The sequence below is a fragment of the Electrophorus electricus genome, chromosome 8, assembly GCF_013358815.1.
Source record: "Electrophorus electricus isolate fEleEle1 chromosome 8, fEleEle1.pri, whole genome shotgun sequence".
In the NCBI taxonomy this organism is placed as follows: domain Eukaryota; kingdom Metazoa; phylum Chordata; class Actinopteri; order Gymnotiformes; family Gymnotidae; genus Electrophorus; species Electrophorus electricus.
In genome coordinates, this window is record NC_049542.1 from 16,064,886 (window position 1) to 16,085,834 (window position 20,949).

Genomic DNA, 20,949 nt, shown 5'->3' on the forward strand with positions numbered 1-20,949 from the left:
TAGGTTTCCCAAACCACTTCCACAGCTGTCTGGCTGGAAGGAAAGCAGAGATCTTTGGTCTGTTCTCCACTGAGGGCAGTCTCTGTCTCTTGGCCAGCTCTTTTGTGGTGGGTAAATGGACACCCTCTCTTTTAGGCCGGCCCACACTCTTCTTCACCTTCTGCTGCTGTTTGGGCGTAGCCTGCTGTTTCTGGGCCTTGGGGCTGGTGGCTGGGGGCTCAGAATTCACCTCCATCTTCTCCTCTGTATCCTCTTCCTCATCCTGTGCTGGAGCATGCTCTTGAGGGGAGTGCATTTGTGGTACAGTAGGAGCCTCCTCATCTGAGCTGCAGGAGGACTCTTCCTCGCTGGTTGTTGAGGAAGAAGAGGAGGAGGAGGAGGAGGAAGAATTGAATCCAGCAGAAGAAGAGGAGCTGCTGGTGGAGGAGCTGGAAGAGGTGGGACTGGAAGCACGGGAACTGGTGGAGCTGCTGTCCTGTATGTCTGCCTTCTCCGGTGAGGTCCTCCTTTCCTCCTCTCCTTCGGATTCTGAGCTGCAGCTGCTACTGCTGCTGCTGGCTGACTGAGCTTCTTCTTCCTTCTCCTTATTCTCCCCAGAGCTCTTCACCTTGGCCGGGCACTTGCTGCCGGCACCCGGCTTTCGGATACCGTAGGTTGCCAGGTTGCTGGTGCTTACAGCCTCCTCCTCGGGCTTGTTCTTCGACTTTGTTTTTTTTTCTGCAGGGGCTGCAGCAGTGACAGTCGCATAGCCAATGCCCACCGCTGCCTTGTTCTCCCTCTTTGCTGAGTTCTGGTCCTCCATCATCATCAGGGCTTTGGTCTTCTTGCTCTTGGGGGACATCACACCCTCATGGTCTAGCTTGATCAGGATCTCGGTCTGAGACTGCTTGCGTTGGGCTTTCACCCCAAACCCGGCTCCCTCCTCTTCACTCTTCCGCGTTCGTTTGACAGGCTTTGCCTTGCCACTGTCGTTGCTGGAGACAAAGGAAGCTAGTGATGTGGAGGGGTCATTGTAGAGATCCACAGACAGAACTTTCCCATAAAGTGCAGACGAATAGACTGATTGAGGTTGTGAGCGCACTTTAGCAGCGGGCTTGGTCACTGTGGCTTTCTTCTGGCTTTCAGTAGGCATGGGGATGGAGGAGCCAGTTGTGGTGGCCGACAGGCTCTTTCTGCCTGGCCTTGAGCAGTTTTTCTGGGCAGACAGAGGCCTCTCCAGAACCTGGGAAGGGGCTGATGCTTCAGGCTTTTCATGCTCCTTTGGAGACACTTCAGGCTCTGGAAAGCAGAACAGAAGGGAGGGGCTTAATATGCTTGAGCACAACACTGACCTACATGGAATGCAATGGAGCTAAAAGCTGTCCCTGTTCTGCCAGGAAGCTTTCTATTCCTCTAGCTACAAGTAAATGATTTAGTTACTATGAAACCACCAACTGTACCCCATTTTATCTTTGATCAATTACAGACTCTCATTTCATTAATTCCAGTACTCCCAGTTCAATATTCTTTTAATTATAAGCAAGTCAGCACCTAAAAACATCCAGGTTTGATTCTGATCGAGAGTGAGTGTAGTTTCGAGTGAATGGAGTAATCACCAGTTATGGTTTTTGGTTTCCTCCCTCTCCCCCTGTTCTTTGGGGCCGGATCCTCTGGGCTTTTGGTCTCTTTGCTCTCAGAAACATCTTTACTGCACTTCCTGCTTCGGCGTTTAGTACAGGACACCAGGAGGGCTGGAGATGGCTCCGCACCTGTGCACAAACCAGCTCTCTTCAGCCACAGCACTAAATATGGCAACATTAACACCAACATTTGGTTACCTTTCAATTTCATAATGGCTTACATTTTTACTTATTCTTTTTTCATTCATTTGTCAGAGCATGTGTTTTTTTTCGCTGGACACTTATTTAACGAATGCTCTTAAAATGCTACAAATGAGCATAAACATGACAGTCAGTTCATCAACTAACACCCAGCAGGCAACCTAAGGGAACAAGCTCCTTCACCAAATCCATCAACACACCTCAAGAGTGAAAGCAAACAAATCAATCAATCAGTGGCTGCCTAGACTCCTACTCGAATGGTGTGTTCATATGTGGCACTAGCCCAACCTGGAGAGGTGGGCCAGTGTTCAGCACACTCCCCTGAGCAGAGGGAAGTACTCACACTGGATCTTATAGTCTGGTGGGAGGAGCCTAATGTGCGACAGTGGGATCCGTCCTGTGTCACCATCGTCAAACTCCACCGTGATCAAGTCGTCCACCTCATCCTTGTCGGGACTCCCTGTAGGCATGCAATAGGGTCCAGGTTGAGAAACAGGGATGTATATAACCTGGTTGTACATTTGTGCTGAGCAGAGTGCCAAGTCCCTCCATGCACAACAGACACAGACACACACAGGCAAACGACACACACAGGGAGACACACAGGCAAACGACACACAAAAGGCCGCCGAGCGGGGAAAAAAACGCCAATTTCTCTAGCGTATCTCTGGGGCCACCACGGTGCACACAAGGCCCCTTTTCTTCTCTCTGGCTGACAGCAACAGTAGCTATGGCCTCCCTTTAAGAGATTTTTTGACAAGCCTCCAGCTCCCTCCTGCCTTACTGGGAGGGAAAATAAATAACAGTAGAAGCAGAGGGCTGCATGAAGCTAACCGCATCATCCTTCACTCCCTCCACCCCCATGCCCCGCACCACCCTGGCTCTGCCAGCAAGCCTGCTGCCCTTGGCTAAGAGCTTCACATTAAAGGAAATTAAACAAGCCCTTGCCCTGAAAGGTTACGGATACAGATGACGGTACAGATTTTTTTTTTCTTTTAAATTTGTATTTTTTATTTGACATCTGAGAAAGACTGACGGAGGCGGACAGTAAGCCCATATAAGCTGTGGTGGTTGATGAGGTGGATTATTAGAGGGATCTTACCTCTGACGACAGTACCGGGATAGAGACAGCGGTACTGCTGGCTCCAGTAGGCTGCAATCCTGGTTCCCTGGGGCAGGTACCTAACAGAAGGAGGCTTCACGTCGATGATCTGCAGGACAGGGGGAAACATTAAATCAATGTGTATGTGAATTCGACAAATTGCTCCATGCGTGTTAATCTATATGCGATGCCCAGGGATTACTGTCCATTCTAATTCAGAGATGAATGACATGCATCTCCTTCTGGCAGAACAATCCTCTTTTGCATATAACCCATCTGATAGCCAAAAGCCTCCCTGGCCATAGTGCTCTGCGTTTCTGTGTCCATTGGGAGGGGGAGGTGGGAGCAGAGAGAGCCTAAACCAGCAGTCAGAATTAGTGGAGCGAAACATGCCCTTAGCGTAGCGGGAGAGCAAGGTGCTAAAGAGGTCCTGTGTCAGAGCGCGTCCAGTGCGTGTTAGTGGCGGTAGGAGCATGCCCCTGGCAATGCCGCCGTGTGCTGGCGCGCGTGTGTGGGCCTCATTAGTGAAGGTGAGGACGACGGGCAGTACTGACCGCTTCCTGCAGCAGCTGCTCCAGGCAGTAGATGTGAGGCCGGTTCCCCCGCTCACCCTCAACCACCACACTGTATCTGCAAGACAGGAAATGCCGTCATTAGCACACCACCTGGGTGACTCAGCTTGACAGGTGGGAAACGGTTGAGTGACCTGCTCCAATGACACACAGTGCACACATGTACACACTCAAAACAAAGACCCCTACAGGGCATTCAACTATAAGTACTGTACACATCAGGAAAGTTTAGAAACTCCTGTGTAAGTGCCCCACTCTCTCTCACACACACAAAAACCCCAAACACAGGCACAAGCACAATCTAAAAATAGCTCAAATAAGAATGGCCACATATCCCAATGGACTGCAAAATATTAACACCACAGTATAGAAGAATGAAAATAAAACCAAATGACACAAATAGGCCACGGTGCCTAAGAGGTTGCTGGGGGCGGGGGAGGGAGTCAAACCCGAGTACATGCGGGAGACTACGGGCGGCCTGGACAGCCAAAATTGCCAAACTCCTTGGAGGACTGAGCTTGGAGTAGAACTTTATTAGAGACAGATATACTCAAGCCACGTTTATATGTACAGCACATTTCAAAACAACCGTGCTTTACCTCCACTAAAATAAACACATATTACGTATAAAAATAGACTGAAAACATGCATAAGGTAAATACATTCAAACCAAAAGCAAGAAAAAGCAAAGCTACTAAAATGCTAAAGTAAAATACTGCACTCAGACAAAACTAAACATGCTCAGGTGGCCACATATACCGGGTGTGTTTTTAACTGATGTAACAGGAGTGAGAGTGAGAGAGGCTTTAATGAGCAGAGGTAAACTGTTCCACAGTATAGGAGCAGCCATGGACAAAGCACAATCTCCCTCCATCTTTAGACAGGATAGAACAAAACAAAACCCACAAAAAAAAAAAAAAACACGCCACAGTGGTCAGATGTTTGACCTCTTCTCATCAGAATGCATGAGGGTAGTCACAGCTCCAGCATGAACGCGTCAGGCATGTTTGTCAGTGAGTGGCAGTCCTATTACTGAGACACAGGCCTGCAAGGTGATCTGGGGGTCCCTCCTCCCCCCTCCTCCCGCCTGGCCCCAGACACACTCACAGGCAACAGATTCTCCTGAGAGAGTCAACCCAAAGTGTGTGTGTGTGTGTGGTGTGTGTGTGCGCGCGCGTGTGCGTGTTGGGGGTTGCTGCTAGGAAGAGTTGGCTTCTTGTGTCCTGAGGTCTCAGTTAAATTCCCCCCAGCTGCTCTCTGGTGGAGAGAATATCATAAGAGTCTTTGCCCTCTCACAGCTAGACACTCACTCGTCCATGCTTGGAGGACTTAAGGAAAACAGTCTAAACAGACAGATTTTATTATGGGGAGCATGAGAGTAATAAAAAAAATTATTAAAATACTTTTCTTTTTTTTTAAATCCAAAACTTCTGTTTGCACAACTTGACCCATTTACACATTTTCATTAATCTGATTAGACAAACATATTTTAATGTGAGCAAGCTGTTTAGCATTGGAGAGAAACCATAGTCAACTATATAGTCACGCTGGGTCAAAAATGCTAATTGCAATATAACATTTCCAGATATCCAAGAATCCTTGATTGTGACTGGAACCAAATAATTTCCTTAAAGAAGGTGATAATTTCTGTTTCACACATTGACCCAGAGCTTGGAGCCTCAGCATATAAATAAACAATGAGAAGTCACGGAAGGTTGGAGAGAACACTTTAAACAATTTTCCTATTACCCATAAATAATGAGCCAGAGCCATTAGCATTGGCTTCATGACATGCATGTGACAATGGGCAGTCTTCACTGCATTTAACACTCTGACCTGGAGAAAGTGGTGGATCTGGGAAAGCACAGCAACTTCCTTTTCTGCAGATTCTGGTCCTAATCCAATATCTACCACTTCCAAGTGTAGTTTCATACTTATTTTCTAATGAGAAAATTGTTCCTTCCCCTCATTTATAATCATGACCACGCTGGGAACAGGTGAGTGTTGCATCTTCATAAGGGTTGTAAATCACACTTCCTGGAAGATTTTAGTGACCTTGTTTTGCATTTCTGGAGCAAGAGGTAATGTGCTGTGCTCCAATGCAGCATTACTCTTATTTAATGCAGAATGAAAACAATCCTACAATGCACGATGCATAGCTGTGAGTTTGGATCATGCTTTTTTGCAGAGGATTTCTTCTGCACTTAATTCCAGTGGGAAGATGAAATAATTTGTTTAATGGTATGTAGGAATATAAATGACAGCAAAGATTATTTCAGCAAGGTCTGGGAAACAAACAAAAACCTATCCATTTATTTCATCTTTACAGCATATAGATATGAATACTGCAGCACCTGCAATCCCACAGGCTCTATGAGGGTAAAAGGAGTGTGTGTGTGCATGCGTGCATATGTTTCCATTTATACACACATTAATGCAGGCTAAGGGTAATGAAGACAGACACAGGAGCCTAAACCACAGCTGCCTGAAGCCATCTGATAGGCCACATGGAGTTTCAAGATGCATCTGATGTGTCACAGAGCACATGCCGCTACATAGCCCACAACAAGAGATTTGTTCCAGTCAACTCTTCTACCAACACCTCAGTTTCTCTCACTTGCTCCACAGCCAAGATATTAATTCTCCTCACAACCAGTTCTCACTGTAGTACTAACCATGCTCCCTGGCCAGCGAATCAAACACAGCCTCGCACAAAGGCACCTTCCCCAGCAGGGAGGGGGATATCTTTAACACAGCACACAAAGAGAGAGAGAGAGAGAGAGAGAGAGAGTGAGAGAGAGAGTGAGAGTGTGTGCCCGTGCGAGCACAAGATGGGTAGAAAGAAAGAGATAGATAGAGAGAGATATTCATTGATGAATCAAGACCGACACATTTCATTACTTTAACCACCAAATGACCCAAATGAGACCATGATAAAAACAAAAAACCACTAATTCATGTAATTTATTATAAAATATTACAAACAGGCCTAGAAGGTTTTCTTTGAGTTTATGAAAGTCAGCTGACCCTAGGTCAGTAATGCAGACAGAGTGGGGGGTGGTGGTCATGGAGATCCAATCAAGACCACTCTACCTTCTCAGTCTGATCGCTTTACGGGCTGCTATGTGGCATACTAACTTGGGCAACAAACAATTAGTCGACGACATCAAAGCCAAAATACAAAATTGGAGAAAACTATCCGAATCAGTTTTTATTTAAGAACACCACAAGGCCCTTTTAGCTAAATTGATTTTTTGTCAGAACAGTGTGAGCTAAATGTTTAATTGGCTTATTTCATAAAATAGCTACATCAATCACTGGGCTGCCAGATTTCATCAAGCTACCAGTACAACCATCATGAAACAACAGAGCAATCTATGGCACAACTAAACGTTTCAGACGCATTTGTCCTGTGTAAAAGGGTTGTGGCTTGGGCCCAATTTATGCCTTCCAGATTAAAAGATTTGATTTGGTATGCCTACAAAATGCAACGCCACACAGTCATTTTTTGTGATCGCCTGGTTGTTCTTACACAGTTGACAAATTCGTTCCAACAGAGACCCAAGCTAGTCAAAGAAATCAGATGAATTAATAAATTAAATGTGTGACGGAGACCAGTCACCAACTGAAGGTAAAATGGGTGCACTGGCTGCTGTGCCAAAGAGCTGTTTTTTTAGTCTGGTGGTCAGGGTGCTTCATTATAGTCTAAGCCACAAAATATCATTTTAAGGCACTTATTCAAGCACATTAAATCATCATACTTCTCATATTGGACAAAAATACACCAATGTATTTTAAAACTGATCAGTAAACTGAATAGAGCCATCCAAAAGTATACATTTTCAGTTCACTGTTCAGTGAGTATTGTCGAATTATAATTTTACAATGAGATACTCTAGATTAAAGTTTATTATGTAATTTAACAAACAACAGATCTAACCTAATCTAACAGATCTAATAAATCTAAACTAATAGTTAATGCCAGTGAGCCTTCATGTCATTCAGTTAATGGAAACTATAATCGACATATTAAATGATTACCAAAACAATCGTTTTCTGTAGCATTAATGTCACAGAGGAGCTGCAGAGAGCTGCCACTGTAATGAAAGTAAAATGGAAGGCATGGTGTTCGACAGGCAGGAGCTCAGCAGAGTCCCCTACAACAGCTCCCATTACAGCTCTCACCAACAGATGCTTCAATAATCGGAATCACTTTTGGTTTCTAAATGTGATTAGAGGCCATGGAAATACCTTTAAACAGAAGTCTCTTGCTCTGCTAAAGGCTGCATCTTGCTGACCCATGTGGTTAAGAGGCTGAGACCATTACAGTAAAAACAAATTCAACACACAAAAAAAAATGTAATCAAAAGTGCTCTCCTTTGAATGGAGGAAATTAACACATGTCCTCATCTCATTTATCTCACTCACATTATGGCCACCAAAAATGGTTCAGCAAGACCTTTACCCCCAAAATAATTATTCATGACCCAAGGCACAGTACCGGACAGAGCCGTCATTTGAATGGTAAAATGAGGAAGAGGAAATGGGATGAACAGAAAACAAGAAGTGACGTGGGGGGGGGGGGGTCCCTTACATGTCAGGTGAGTGGACGGTGTTGACGTGGCCAGCGTACAGCAGCTTGTCATCCATGGGGATGAGCACACGCAGTCCATCCTGCAGTTCATCTTTATCTATCACACAGTTCCGAGGAGCTACACAAACAGAGAGGGGGGAGGGGGGCTCAGCCAAACCGTGTCTACGCACAGAGACTTAATCAGCCATTCCAAATAGCTTCATCGCAGCAGAGTGCTGTCCATGAGGGAAACTCCAGGTGCAACAACATTCAGCCACGCACATTACCATATGAATGCAATCAAGGCGAATCAACTGTCACATTTTTAATGCTGGATTAAGATGAGTGAGGGCATGAAATGACTCTTGCCTCCCACCACTCGAAGTCGCTTGCTTCTTAATGACGTGCACAGGCAGGAAAGGGAGGGTTGATTTAGTCATAAAATGGCAATTATAAACAGGAGAGGACTGATGAGAAGAGCTCAACAGCCTTACTGACAGTGTGTATGTGAACAAGGCCAGGAATGCGCATGTGCATGTTGGTTCACCAGGCGTGCAGGGTCTTTCAGGCTGAGTGCTTGGAGGGGGGTTCTCATCTTCGGAGAAGCTACTGTCTTGGTTGGGCTCAAAGTCTTCATCCGCAGCCATGCTTTCCATCAGCTTGCTGACAGCACCACCCTTTCCTCGAGCCTGCTGAAGGAGAAAAGCAGACGTCACACGGCCTCTGAGACATCGCACACCACCCCAGCACTGCAGCACTCATCCTAGTGATGAGAGCTGCACGGTTGGCCACTGAGAATTCATTCTGTAAAACCTATTTAGATGAGTGACAACCTCAACATGCCACATGCAGAATCTTCCATTTCAAAATGCCAAAACAGTCCAGGGAAGGGGCAAATCTCTGCACATCACGTTAGAACACGCGATTTGTTCAGAAAGCAAAGGAAAAATTGACTGCATTAGAAAAATGCAGGAAAGTAAATAAATTACTACAGAAATAGATAAATGATGCAGCAGGGCAGGAAGTAGATGGCAGGAGCTGTAGCTCACTCTGCTCTGGTCCCACTGAGTGTGCAGTCTAATTAGGCTTGCTGTTCTCTCCGAGTATCCGTACAGCGGGGATTCAGAGCAGGCCCGCGCAGCATGGGGCCGAGGCCCCGGCCTGGCCCGGCACACCTCATTCAGATGCATGGCTTTTCCCAGCGGGCCATAGGAAGGGCCTTCAGCCTGCCAGGGAAAATTATTCTAATCCTTTTCACTTTGCCTCTCAGAGGCCCAAGTCTTACCAAACCCTCGACGCTACCCCCAAGAGCCACACCAAACGGCCGCTCCTCATACCTCCCCACCATTCAAATATTTATCATCTGGCCTTTTGTCTTTGTCTTGTAAAAAATGATGGCTAATACTGCCTAAATCATATTTTATGAGCTAATGCATCAAGGCCAGTTGCATTAAGAGATTTCAGAATTTAAATGTGGCTTGGGTGTGGTGCTAGGGCCTGTATGAGGAGGAAAACCATGGAGTCCATCATTGTTAGCATGTCATTAGTGATGCAGGTAGTGGAAGGTGGAGGATACCTCTCTGGCTTTAGGTTTGACTTTGCTCTTGCGACCTGGGCTGACAGGGGTCATTGAGCTGCTGTCCAAGGGAGTGCTGGAGAGTTGGGGTAGGGGCAGATGAAGGAGGCTCTCCTTCAACTGCCTCTTCTGCAGCATTCACACCCAAGAGACAGAAGCATGAGTGGATGCATGCATGCACGCACACACACACACACAGCTAATAGCCTCATAGAAAGGTACGACAAGACACAGGCAGAGTTATCGCCACCCATTACAAAGCATCTGATGGGAAATAAACATTAACGGGCTAACCTGTTCACAGCTCTATAAAAAAGCTAAGGAGGATGTGGAGGCAGGGACAGCGACTGCTGGTAATTGTAGCCTGGCAAGCATTCATTCCAAATAACATGTTTAAGGCAGCACACAGCACACACCTTCACCAGGGCTTTGGCCTCCCTGATGCTGGGCAGCCCCTTGGATCCCTGTGGAGGAGTCTTGGCACGGCGTGGTGTTTTGGGTGTGGCAGGCTTAGCGGGTGAGATGGGGTTAGCCTGTGCGGCATCATGGAGGAAGATGCGCTCGCTCCTGCGGCGGGTCCAGCGCTCCTCGTCGCTGCCATCGGCTGGAAAGTCCAGGCAGATCTCTGCTGGGGGCTTGGGTGCCTTGGGCTTGCGGCCACGCTTGCTGGGACCAGAGTCTTCTCGCTGCACACTGGCAGGGGGCAGCAGGGGGAGCTCCGGAGCAGACCGCTTGCCATGCAGAAGAGATGGGAACTTGCGGATCTTGACATCGCTCTCAGAGTCAGAAAACTCAAACTCCATGCCTTTGGATGAGAGAACACAAGTCAACACTACCAACATTCCAACTCAAACAAACTGAACAGACACTTACTCTTAAAATGAACTAGAATGTGGGGTAATTCATCCAAAATGAGCCACCTCTAAAGTATGCAGATAGCATACCACAAAGTTACCACCCAAAAACATGATTATGTAACTTGTGCTAACGTGGGTTAGGAACTAATGCTGTTTCTCCACTTTAGGATGGGGTGTAGCAGTGGGGATAATGAGAGGGGAGGAGCTCTTTGTTGGAATGCCTGCAGTGAACTCCACTCAGTGTCTTCCCAGCATCATAACTCATAGTAACATTTCATCAAAGTCAGGGTCAGTGTCTGGGTAAGCATAGGAAAGACAAAGCATTGACACACACAAGCACTGAAAAGATAATCAAGTTCCAGTCTCCAGGTGGCACAAAACTGATGTGTTTATATTCAGTAACACCCCTACTGAGTGACTGCCCCAAGCACAATGCACTTTGTGCATGTGTATTAAAGGTAAGCAGATGAGACACACTCTGCAGTGCGTCATTTTGTCACTGGGGTATTCCTGTCCCACGGGGTTGATCTCACGTTTAGATCACATGTAAACCGCAGGAATAAAAACCTGTGCATGTTGCAGCGTCTCGATGAGCTCTTACCCAGCAGGCTTTGCCTCTCCTCCTTCTTCCTTGCCTTCTGCTTGGCCTCCAGCTGAACCAGGGACAGGGGAGTAGAGGGGACGGGGCTCGGGATGGCGCTGGCAGCGAAGCGGGCCAGGAGACCCAGGCCACTCTCTTCAAGCGAGGAGGAGCACAGGCCATCGCTCTCGTCCAGCTCCGCCTCCTCCTCTTCTTCATCGTCATCATAACACTCATAATCGTCCCTCTCGGTGAAGTACTCTGTTCGTGACGAAAGGAAAAACCATCTGTCAACATTTAAAGCCTCCTCACGTGGACTGATGTGAACTTATAGAGTGCATCAGAAGTGATTCGCACAGACAACTCATGAGATCCTGGGAAATAAGGTGATTCGAAAAGGTGAATGGGGCTGTTTGCAAAATGTGGCATGACAAAAGGTGTTTTCACAGCGCTCTCAAAATGGCTGCGTCTTCCACAGGCTATAAAACCATCTGGAAGACGTGCATGCCAAAGAATACCAAATCACTGCCATTCATCCATCACGCTGTCTCTGCCTCAGAGCACTTCCTGTGACTTAACACTATGGTTACTGCGCTTCTCATTAGCCTCTGTAATCTAGCAGCATTGCATCGAGCACGGGCGCGCCTGTGTAAACACACGCCCACCCACCACTACACGAGATTACTCGTACAGGAACAAAGCCAGGCTTTATGTGCAAGTGCTCCAGCAGGCTGGGTGGGCCGTAGCTTTTCAGACGGAGGTGTATGGGTCAGGCTTTAGAGTGGCATGGCTGCTGGCTTGGCTTCCTCCAAAATGAAGGGATCCATGAAGACTGGCCTGTGGGGGGGGGGGGGGGGGGGGGGGGGTGCACCAAAAAAGTTCCTGAAAATAAGTGGCCTTGGCCATTCTGCTGAATGTGCTCCATTGCTGTAAAATGGGAAAGGGAAGAAAGCAGGAGTGCTGCAGAAAGCTGGACACGGCTTACAGGCAGAAGCCCTGACTAAGAAAGTCATCAATTATTAATGGCCCGTTTGGCATGGAGCTTGTCTAAACTGATAAGGGAGGGAGAATTCTCAAGGACTAACTGTAAGACAGTAGGTACCCACTTTAGCCGACACCCCCCTTCTCACTTTCACAGGAGGGTGACAGACACGTTAGAAGACAGAGGTGGACACAAGATGCAAAGTTATTCTGGAGTGGTTAGGGTTTTCTGATGGCAGGAGTTGGTCAACATATGTGGAAAAATGAATGTTTTTTGAGGCAGACAAGGACCTTTAGCATGTACACGCGCACACACACACGCACAAAATAGCAGTTAAAAAGACACCACAATTCTGAGAATGGCTGAAGATCTGAGGTATGTAGTACACACAGCAAGAGCAAGCACAGGTTGCAGAGGTATTAGCAAGCTGGTACCCAAAGTAGGTTCTGTGAGGACAGACCCTCCATGGGGCTGTGTGACTGCTCTCTGAGTCTCACACATTTGGGGACAGAGGAGTCTAAGAGCTTAGCCTCCAAAGCCATGGTTATTACCTCTTCTCACCTCTCCCAAACACGCCTGTACCCCTCGCCCACTACCCCACCATCTGTCCTGATCTGCACCCACAGATAAGGAAGCTGAAAACTGAAACTGGAGAAATTGAATGGGCTTCTCAGAGGGTAGAAGAACCTGCTCCCTGTAACTTCACTTCCACAGGCAACACGATTCATGTGGAGATCAGATTTATAGTGCTGCAGAGAATTTTATAGCATGTCATCACATGCAATCCGTATGTCACCTAAAGCCTACGGCCATTAGGTCTGCTTACAGTATCTGCCATCTTCCATTATTCTAATTTTGTAGCTGGACTGACGCATTAAACACCATTATATCTTCAGAAGTAGAAACTAGAATTAATCAAACAGCTATGAACCCAAAGACTAAAAGGAACCCCAGCCACTGAGAAAACCACCATTATAAAACTGTAAAACAGCTTGAAACTTTATTTTACATTTAATTTAAACCTACTAAAAGGCATAACCATGGCTTCTTGGCACACAACTAAAGGCACATTTGTGAGAACATGATGGCTAGAAGTTCAGCATTTCCAACACCTCTTCAATTTTTTATTTTTTTTTGTATTTTCCAAATGTTTTGTGTGTCCCCCCCCCCCCCTTTTTTTTTTCCCCCTGGTCTGTAACATCAGCACAGATTAGTAGAAATTATTCACTGAAAAGTCACAACAAAAGAGGGTGGTGGCCTACTTACAGAACAGTGGCCATGGTTCAGGTGACATGGATAGTGACCTCACGTGGAGCAGCTGGATGCCCTACACCCAGCCAAGCACATGGCTTCTCCCTCGCTTTTTTTGTTTGTTTGTTTGTGTTGTTTTTTTTTTGATGCAGCAGGACAAGCAAAATGCACAGACCGAAAGACATTCAAACGCATCATGGGTAGGAGGAGGGGTCAGAGGTGGAGAGGTGGCCAAGCAGCTGCAGGGAGAGAGCCAGCAGGCTACAGAAGGGAGGTTACTCTTCTTTTTTTTTTTTTTTTTTTTTAAAGTAAAACAGGCTTCCGCGCTTTCCAAATATCCCCATCATAACCAGCCACCAGGGAAATGAATGGGTCTAGCTCTAAAATGGCCTTTTTCCAAAAATGGTAAAAGAAAGCTAATTACCCTTATTTTGGTAACACAAGAACATGTATTTATAAACTGCCCCCAAGGTTTTGGTGAAGCTCACCAAATTGCAAGGCAATTTCAGCAAGTAATGATATGTGGATAAATAAAGTGAGGGCACTTTTGATGAAGCAGAAATGTTTGGCTACGCACACTCATCTCCGTGCGATCTTTGATCCGACCTCTTCAGAGGCTTTTTTCCAGCATGAAGATTGACTACGAAAAGGGATATTTGAATAACAGAGGAAATGAGAAATGTGCAGCATATTGCAATCTAATATTCCAGCAGGAGATGCAGCGAGACAGACATTCAGCAAGAATTAAAACCAGCATGTTTAATAAAGCTTGGGTACCAAACTGCAGTACAATTAAGGAACAGTTTGAACACAGCCACACAAGTTTTAATGCACAACACTACAGGCGCGTCAAATGGCGGGACAACTTTATAAAATAAGCAACCACTTCATAAAAATAAAAAAAGGCCTCTAAATAGAGCCCATAATATTATATACAAGCAAACAAGAGTTGAGGTAGCAAACTCTACCATAACTATACAATTATGGCTTCTCAGAAAAATGTCACCAATAGCCATGGCACGGGGAGAGCTCACAGGGCCCGAAGGCAATTGTGTGCATAGTGAAGGTTTGTTTAATAACCTTGATCAAACGAGTCCTCAGAGGAGCTGACTCCTGCCTCTTGCAGCAGCAAAGCAAAGTGCTTGTGTTTCCTCTCTTTTGCCACCTGTTTTGACTTCAGTGAGGATGAGGAGGATGACAATGAGGCCCTCTTGGACGACACATGCTGCTTCTTGGATGGAGAGCTGCAGACACCTGGGTGCTGCTTGCATGACCCTGATCTGGGTAGCAGGCAGTGCGGAGGCCAACACTCCTTCACAGAGTCCTCCTCTTCCGAATCTGTGTCTGTTACAATGAGACCACAGATCTTAGGACATGATCTTTAAAAGACACAGTAGTAGAACTGTGATGAACCTCAAAGCAAGGGTGTTGGAAAGCAAGGCTGCGTTCACATGGTGGTCGATTACACAAAAAAATCTGAATGTAAAATGCACAAAATCATTTTGTTTTTAGTTTTGTTGAGCAGAGATTATCAGGGTCAGTTTTTGGGCAGGATGTTATTGTTAATTTAGTCTCTCATCAATTATTTACTATTACTCTCATCAATATCACTGGATATGCCATCTGTCAGTTTAGGGTATCAGTTTTGGTTTTGTGCTCATTATTAGCTAGCAAGTCTGCCTTGAACACCACCAGCAAGTGCTATAACAATATTTTTTGTACAATAGAGTAAAATACCCATCCACAATTCTTGTAGAAATGCATGCAGCTTTTCATTCCTTTTCTGTATAGTTATACTGTGGTATGAGAGTTTACAACGCTCCCACATGGTTAATTAATTTTCCCCCTCTCCTTCTTTGTTTTTGAGCAATCTTCTAACTCAAATTTGCAAACCCCCTTCTTACTGATTTTCTCTTGATAAGAGACTTGATGCAGGGAGCTTTTCTGCTGAAGTCGGAATTTTTTAAAACTCAATCCACAAGCATCCATGGCAGGGAAAAAAGTGTGTTGACAGAATGAGCGGAGCCTGCAAAATCCAGATCCTGCTGTAGGATATGTTGCTGTTTTGAGAGGAACATGCTCCACCATCTGAACGCACCCTTACAAGGCATATAAAGGCAGAAAAAAGACATGACTAATATCAGAATTCTAACACTATCATTTGGTGAGAGGTTGAAAATAACTGCAGAAATCTTGATCTGAGTGACTAGTTGGCATTACTGAAAACAATCCTAACCCGGACCACTAAGACTCTCTACTATCCACAGAAATGACAAATATCCTGATGCATATGCATGACAGGCATTTGACTTACTGTTGGAGTAGCTGCTGACCTCTGACATCGCAGGAGAGTATGGAGCCTTCCATTGGCCTTTGCCCTTAAGACATGGGTCTGAAGGTTTTGCCTTGATGGCCATTTTACTTTTACCTTCTTTAGAGGACTTGTGAAAGAGGCCCAGATCTTTGGACAGGCTGGATTTTGCCATCTTCTTCCTCATGTCCATGTCCGGGGGCATGGGGAGTACTTCCCCAGGAGCTGCTCGGAAGCTCCCAGAGGGGCCTTCCGTGAGCTTGCATGAGGCCTTGCTGAGTTTACTCAGCTTGGTGAGAGACAGGGCCCTGTTGAGCTTCGAAGCCAGCTGCTCTTGTTCACTCACTCGGCTCTTCTTACTGACTGCTTTATACACCTGGCGAAACCCATCGTTCGCACAATTAGAAATGTGCTTTGCAGAGGAGAAAGCTGTGAGCAGATGTAGAGGCAGGAGACAGGCAGCTCTATGCAGGCCCACCTCAAGGGAGTAGCTGGAGGAAGGTTCTTGCTCGTTCCAGCTCCTGCTCCTCTTCTTGGGCCTTGGCACGGCACTGTCCACCTCCTCCTCCTCCTCCTCCTCCTCCTCCTCACAGTTGGAGGCACGGCTGTGTTTCTTCAGCATCTCTCCGCTCTCAGAGTCCTCAGAGTACAGTGAGCTCCTGGTCAGCCTGCAAGCGTGTCCACACGCGCGCGCACACACACAAAAAAAACAAAACAAACCCACCCCCCGCCACATCACATGGATCAGCTACGGTGGCCAAGAGCTCACCACTGGTAAGCATGTGTTTTGGCTTGGGCTCGGGCCCGGCTCAGGCCAACGCTCACTCACTTCCCACACTTGGCGTCCAGCTTGCTGGAAGGCGGAGAGGCTGTGACCAGGCCGAGTTTGCGCTTGGGGGGCCGGCCGGGGCCTCTCTTACCCAGGCCCCTGCTCCTCTCCTCACACTGCTGGTGGAGCTGCTGCTGCTTCTCTCTACAACCAGCATAAGGAGAACCAATGAACCATATCACTCACATGCTTACCTTAACTACTTGGATAAAAAAAAAGATAAATATGAATCACTGGCAACTACAGGTTCCTGCAGTACTGATGGTAGGTTGGTTTGACTGGGGTTAAAGGAGTCGTGCGAGCCAGGGTAATGGGCTGGAACTGAGGGACATACGCTTTGTCTCGGCGTCTCTGCAGCCTGATCAACTCTCTCTGCTTGTCTTTGTAGCGGCGTTGCAGCTCAGAAAGCCTCACACGGTAGTCTACCTCCATAGCATCAATCCCCTCCAGAGAGGATTTAGAGAACATCTAAGAGCAAGAGGAAACTACATTACAGCCCACGTCTCTGTCTGATCCCACTTGGTCTCTTCTAATGTCTCTGCAAAGGTGAGCATTCATTCACACTAGATAATTCTCTCCTCAAATTTAAAGGGGCCAATTTGAGATTCGAATCGAATCGAAATAAATTTGAATCGTTGAACTGCTATTAACTACACGCCAATAAATTTAAAACTGACCATTTTTTTATACAATACTGCTCACTTACAGACTAAGTCCTATATGTAACATACATCCATTACACAAAACATCAAAACACAGACACAAAGGACAGCCCAAGCTCCTACTGGAGAATAGAGAAAGCTTGAGGGGTGGCGTGAGGAGGACGCAACACATACGGGATCATCCTTCTTCTGTCTCCAGCTGTATTTCTTGTTGGGGTCGAGCTCCCTGGGGAGGCGGATGCTGACTTGAGGCTGCCACTCGATGGCCTCTAGGAGCACTTGCCTACCAGCCTCCAGGAGACTCTCTAATCCACAGTGCATTATGCCTGCGCACGCACACACACACACACAATCAATACCAACATTCATTATGTGTATCCTACGCAGGGAAGGCCTCAGGGCAATCTATCTGCAGGGCATCCTACAGTGGCACAGCCAGAAAATATGGGTGCTGTGCGTCAAGATATATAAATGGATCTGGATGTTGTGTGGGATGCAACTAGCTCGCAATACCATCGTTTTTTCCTTAAATCTACTCATTTACTTTAAAAGATGCACAAAGCATTCAAAGTAGCTGCTAGAAAGAGAGTCCTGGGCACACAGCTCATTTCTCCAGCAAGCGCTGGGCATGCTGGATCTGAATCTGAAAGCATTCCTTTTACACCCCACACTTTCCTCTGCTCCTCCAATACAGCTACGTGTTTGCCTTTCCCTCTGCCCCCTCCTTCACCACAGATCAGTGCAGCCACAGTGAGCCCCTACCCGTTCGGCCCATTTCAGCCCGCTCTTCTGCCTTACCCTGCACCACATCTCTCTCGTGCTGCTGCATCTCCAGCTCAGCCAGCTGGCTGAGGAGAGCCATGCCCTCGGCTGCACTCGTCTCCAGAAGGCTTACGGGCATGGTCGTGGGGGATTCTGTGAGGGTGGCCAGGGTGCTGGCTTGGGGCATCTCACTGGCTGTGACCAGGGCAAACATGCCCGCCAAGGGGTCCTCCAGCGAGACAGGAAGCAGCACCGGGGTAGGGTGTAAGGTTGTTACGCTGCCGGAGGGAAGAGCCAGATTGTCATATGTTGATTCCAGGTCAGGTGAACTGCAAGAGGTGGGCTCTTGGAGGTCATGCACTGGGAGGAACCTGTCAACTCGAACAGAGGGAGAGTCTGAGCGACACTCTATAGGTTGTGAGTTTGAGTAATTTGAGGAGGAGTGCACATAGGTGGCCTCTTGAAGGAGGAGGGCATTCTCGGCATCTCCCACTGAAGGGACCCCATCGGAGTCTGCACTCAATATTTGGTACAGTCCTTCATGGCTTGACAAGGTGATATCCACTTTATCTTCTTGGTCTTCTTCGTTTTCCTGCAGCAGTGGAGAGGCAGCATCTCCGGAGCAGGAATCCTCTTCAACTGGAGCACTCAGGTCCTGCCTGGGAAGGGGAGGAGCAGGCTGGAGAGGCTCCATGCTGCCGTCCCGGCCCAGATCCGCTAGACTGGGCTCCTCTTTGAATGGCAAGCTGTTCTCCTCCATAGGCTTTGGTTCTCTTGACACCTCGGCGACAACCGGGGAGCATAGGTGCCTGGGCTTGATGTCGGGTGGCCCCACAAGCCGCTCCTCTGCTTTGGCCTGCAGGGGCCCGGCCAGGGCCAGGCCATCAGTGCCTGCAGCATGCATGGCTGCAGGCTGCAGGAGGTAGGGGTAGTGTCTGCCGAATGATGCAGGTATTGACTGGTAGGGGTAGCCAGGAGGAATTTCTGCAAAAAAAAAACAGAACAAAACAAAACAAAACAAAAAAAACAAAATAAAAAAAAAAACAGAGCACGGTCTGTGAGTGCTTATGCAAAAAGTAGAGGGGCTTATTGCCTCACGACAGAGTGACAAAATGATTAATCACCCCACACACCCTTCAGCACAGGGGCTTTATGAAACTTTCATGAGCCAAATGGCCCCAATACAAGCATCCCAAAACCCCTTACACACACACACACACACACACACACACACACACACACACACACACACACACACACACACACACACACACACACACACACACACACACACACACACACACACACACACACACACACGCTCATGCATACTTCGGGCTGCAGAGAGAGCATAAATATCTATTCATTCCAAACACTAAGGGTTTTAAAAGGGAGAGTGCCGGGGGAAGTGGGCGCAAAAGTCCCGCTATCGTAAAACGCCTCCATATGAGTGGAGTGGCATCTGGTAATCCCATATGAGTGGAGTGGCAGCTGGTAATCCCATATGTAGGGATATTTGCAGCCTACTCATTAAGGCTCCTCTAGGCAGCGCACACTGACATGAGAAATGGCACTCTGCCTGCAATCACTGTCTTTCCCAGTCCAAGCCTCGAGAACAGGCACAAATGCAGACCAGAAGAGATAAAGAACCGAGGGCCATCCACCACAGCTACGGCAAACCCACCGCCGTCAACCACAGCTATGGCAAATCCTTAGTGGTAGGTTATGGTGTGCAAATAAGTAATTCTGTTATGTCATTTTAAACAAAAGTGAAGGTTCATAATTGTTTATGTAGGACCATGAAACATTATATTAGGCACTTTAAACGCCATAGTTTACTTACCAGGATATAAAGAGGGAAAGGAAGCGGATGCTTGTTTCTGCAGGTTGAGCTCATCTTTCTCAGGCACCTCCACGGACTCCTGTTTGGGGTGGATAGGGGAGGGGGGTGGTGGGCAGGCAGAGGCGGGTCTGACCGGGTGTGGGACTGGGCTAGACGGGTGTGAACTGGACAGTTGGGGTAGAGTGTTCTCCCCTTTAGGCTGCTCTTCAGACTTGAGGGTGGTGACCAGAGAGGGCAGTGGGGTGACAGGCAGGGGTGTCAGAGCCTTCCTGTAGGAGGTGGAGGGGGTTGGGGAACGTGGGGGCGGCTTGCGCCCACGTACGACAGGAATGGGAATGCCTGAGAGACCAGCTTTGGCCCCCTCTCCACCCCTCTTCTCCGACTTATCCTCCAGGTCTGCAGGCTGCTCCTTTAGCCTTTCCTGTGCAATCAAAACAGTCAGGACTCTACTTAGAGCAGTTAAAAATGGGAAATGCCCAGATTAGGGGAAGGCCTCCCAGGACCCGTGCGAGAGGATGGACGAGCGTTGTATTGAGGCAGAGGGGCTTTCTCCTACCACAAAATGGGCATTCCTCTGCAGCTCCATGACCTGGGCGGCCTGCTGCTGGATCATGTAAAGCTCCTGCTGGCGCACGAGCTGCTGGTGGGAGAGGAGCTGCAGCTGGTGGGCGTGCTGCAGGGAGCTGCCCGCCGGCGGGTACACGGCTGACCACAGCGGGGGCGCACGCTCCAACATTTCTGGCGCTGCGAGAAAAGAGGGAGGCGTCAGTGGCAGACAAACGCACGAAGGTGCGCTACAACAAGACACATGCATGCATGCATGCATGCGCATTTACAGGTCTGCACATCTAGGTCTGGGCCCACACAGTCAGTGGAGGAAAAACAGGCATGTTGGACACAAACAAACACGAAACGTGAGGTGGAGGGACCTACTGTAATGTGGAAGGTGCTCAGTAGGAATGACAACCAGCTGTCCTGTCTGGGGGTCCCGGGCAAACTGGTATGATGGGGGAATGGAACCAGGCAGGGTCGAGGGATAACCTGGGGCAAGAGCTTGGTGGAGTGAGGGGGGTCCTAATCCTATATATATTGAGAGAGAGAGAGAGAGAGAGAGAGAGAGAGTGAGAGAGAGAGAGAGAGAGAGAGAGAGAGAGAGAGAGAGGTTAGCGAAGGTGATCTTTGCCAAGGCTGTAGTTGATGGTCCATTTGCGTTGACTGCCTAGTGGTTT

The 20,949-nt window shown here is 47.7% G+C and overlaps 1 protein-coding gene across 1 annotated transcript in view; it reads right to left on the reverse strand.

The window, feature by feature from the left end:
- tnrc18 (trinucleotide repeat containing 18) overlaps positions 1 to 20,949 on the reverse strand; it is a 50,110-nt gene that overhangs the window by 2,420 nt on the left and 26,741 nt on the right. Inside the window, 20 exon segments of the mRNA XM_035529500.1 lie at positions 1 to 1,278; positions 1,596 to 1,748; positions 2,164 to 2,280; positions 2,923 to 3,031; positions 3,477 to 3,552; positions 8,089 to 8,206; positions 8,615 to 8,759; positions 9,644 to 9,772; positions 10,060 to 10,448; positions 11,102 to 11,341; positions 14,394 to 14,657; positions 15,628 to 16,000; positions 16,103 to 16,292; positions 16,454 to 16,597; positions 16,788 to 16,921; positions 17,290 to 17,441; positions 17,914 to 18,861; positions 19,721 to 20,141; positions 20,277 to 20,464; positions 20,654 to 20,800. The exon segment at positions 1 to 1,278 is cut by the window's left edge and continues 5 nt beyond it. Coding sequence (XP_035385393.1) covers positions 1 to 1,278; positions 1,596 to 1,748; positions 2,164 to 2,280; positions 2,923 to 3,031; positions 3,477 to 3,552; positions 8,089 to 8,206; positions 8,615 to 8,759; positions 9,644 to 9,772; positions 10,060 to 10,448; positions 11,102 to 11,341; positions 14,394 to 14,657; positions 15,628 to 16,000; positions 16,103 to 16,292; positions 16,454 to 16,597; positions 16,788 to 16,921; positions 17,290 to 17,441; positions 17,914 to 18,861; positions 19,721 to 20,141; positions 20,277 to 20,464; positions 20,654 to 20,800 — 5,715 coding nt within the window.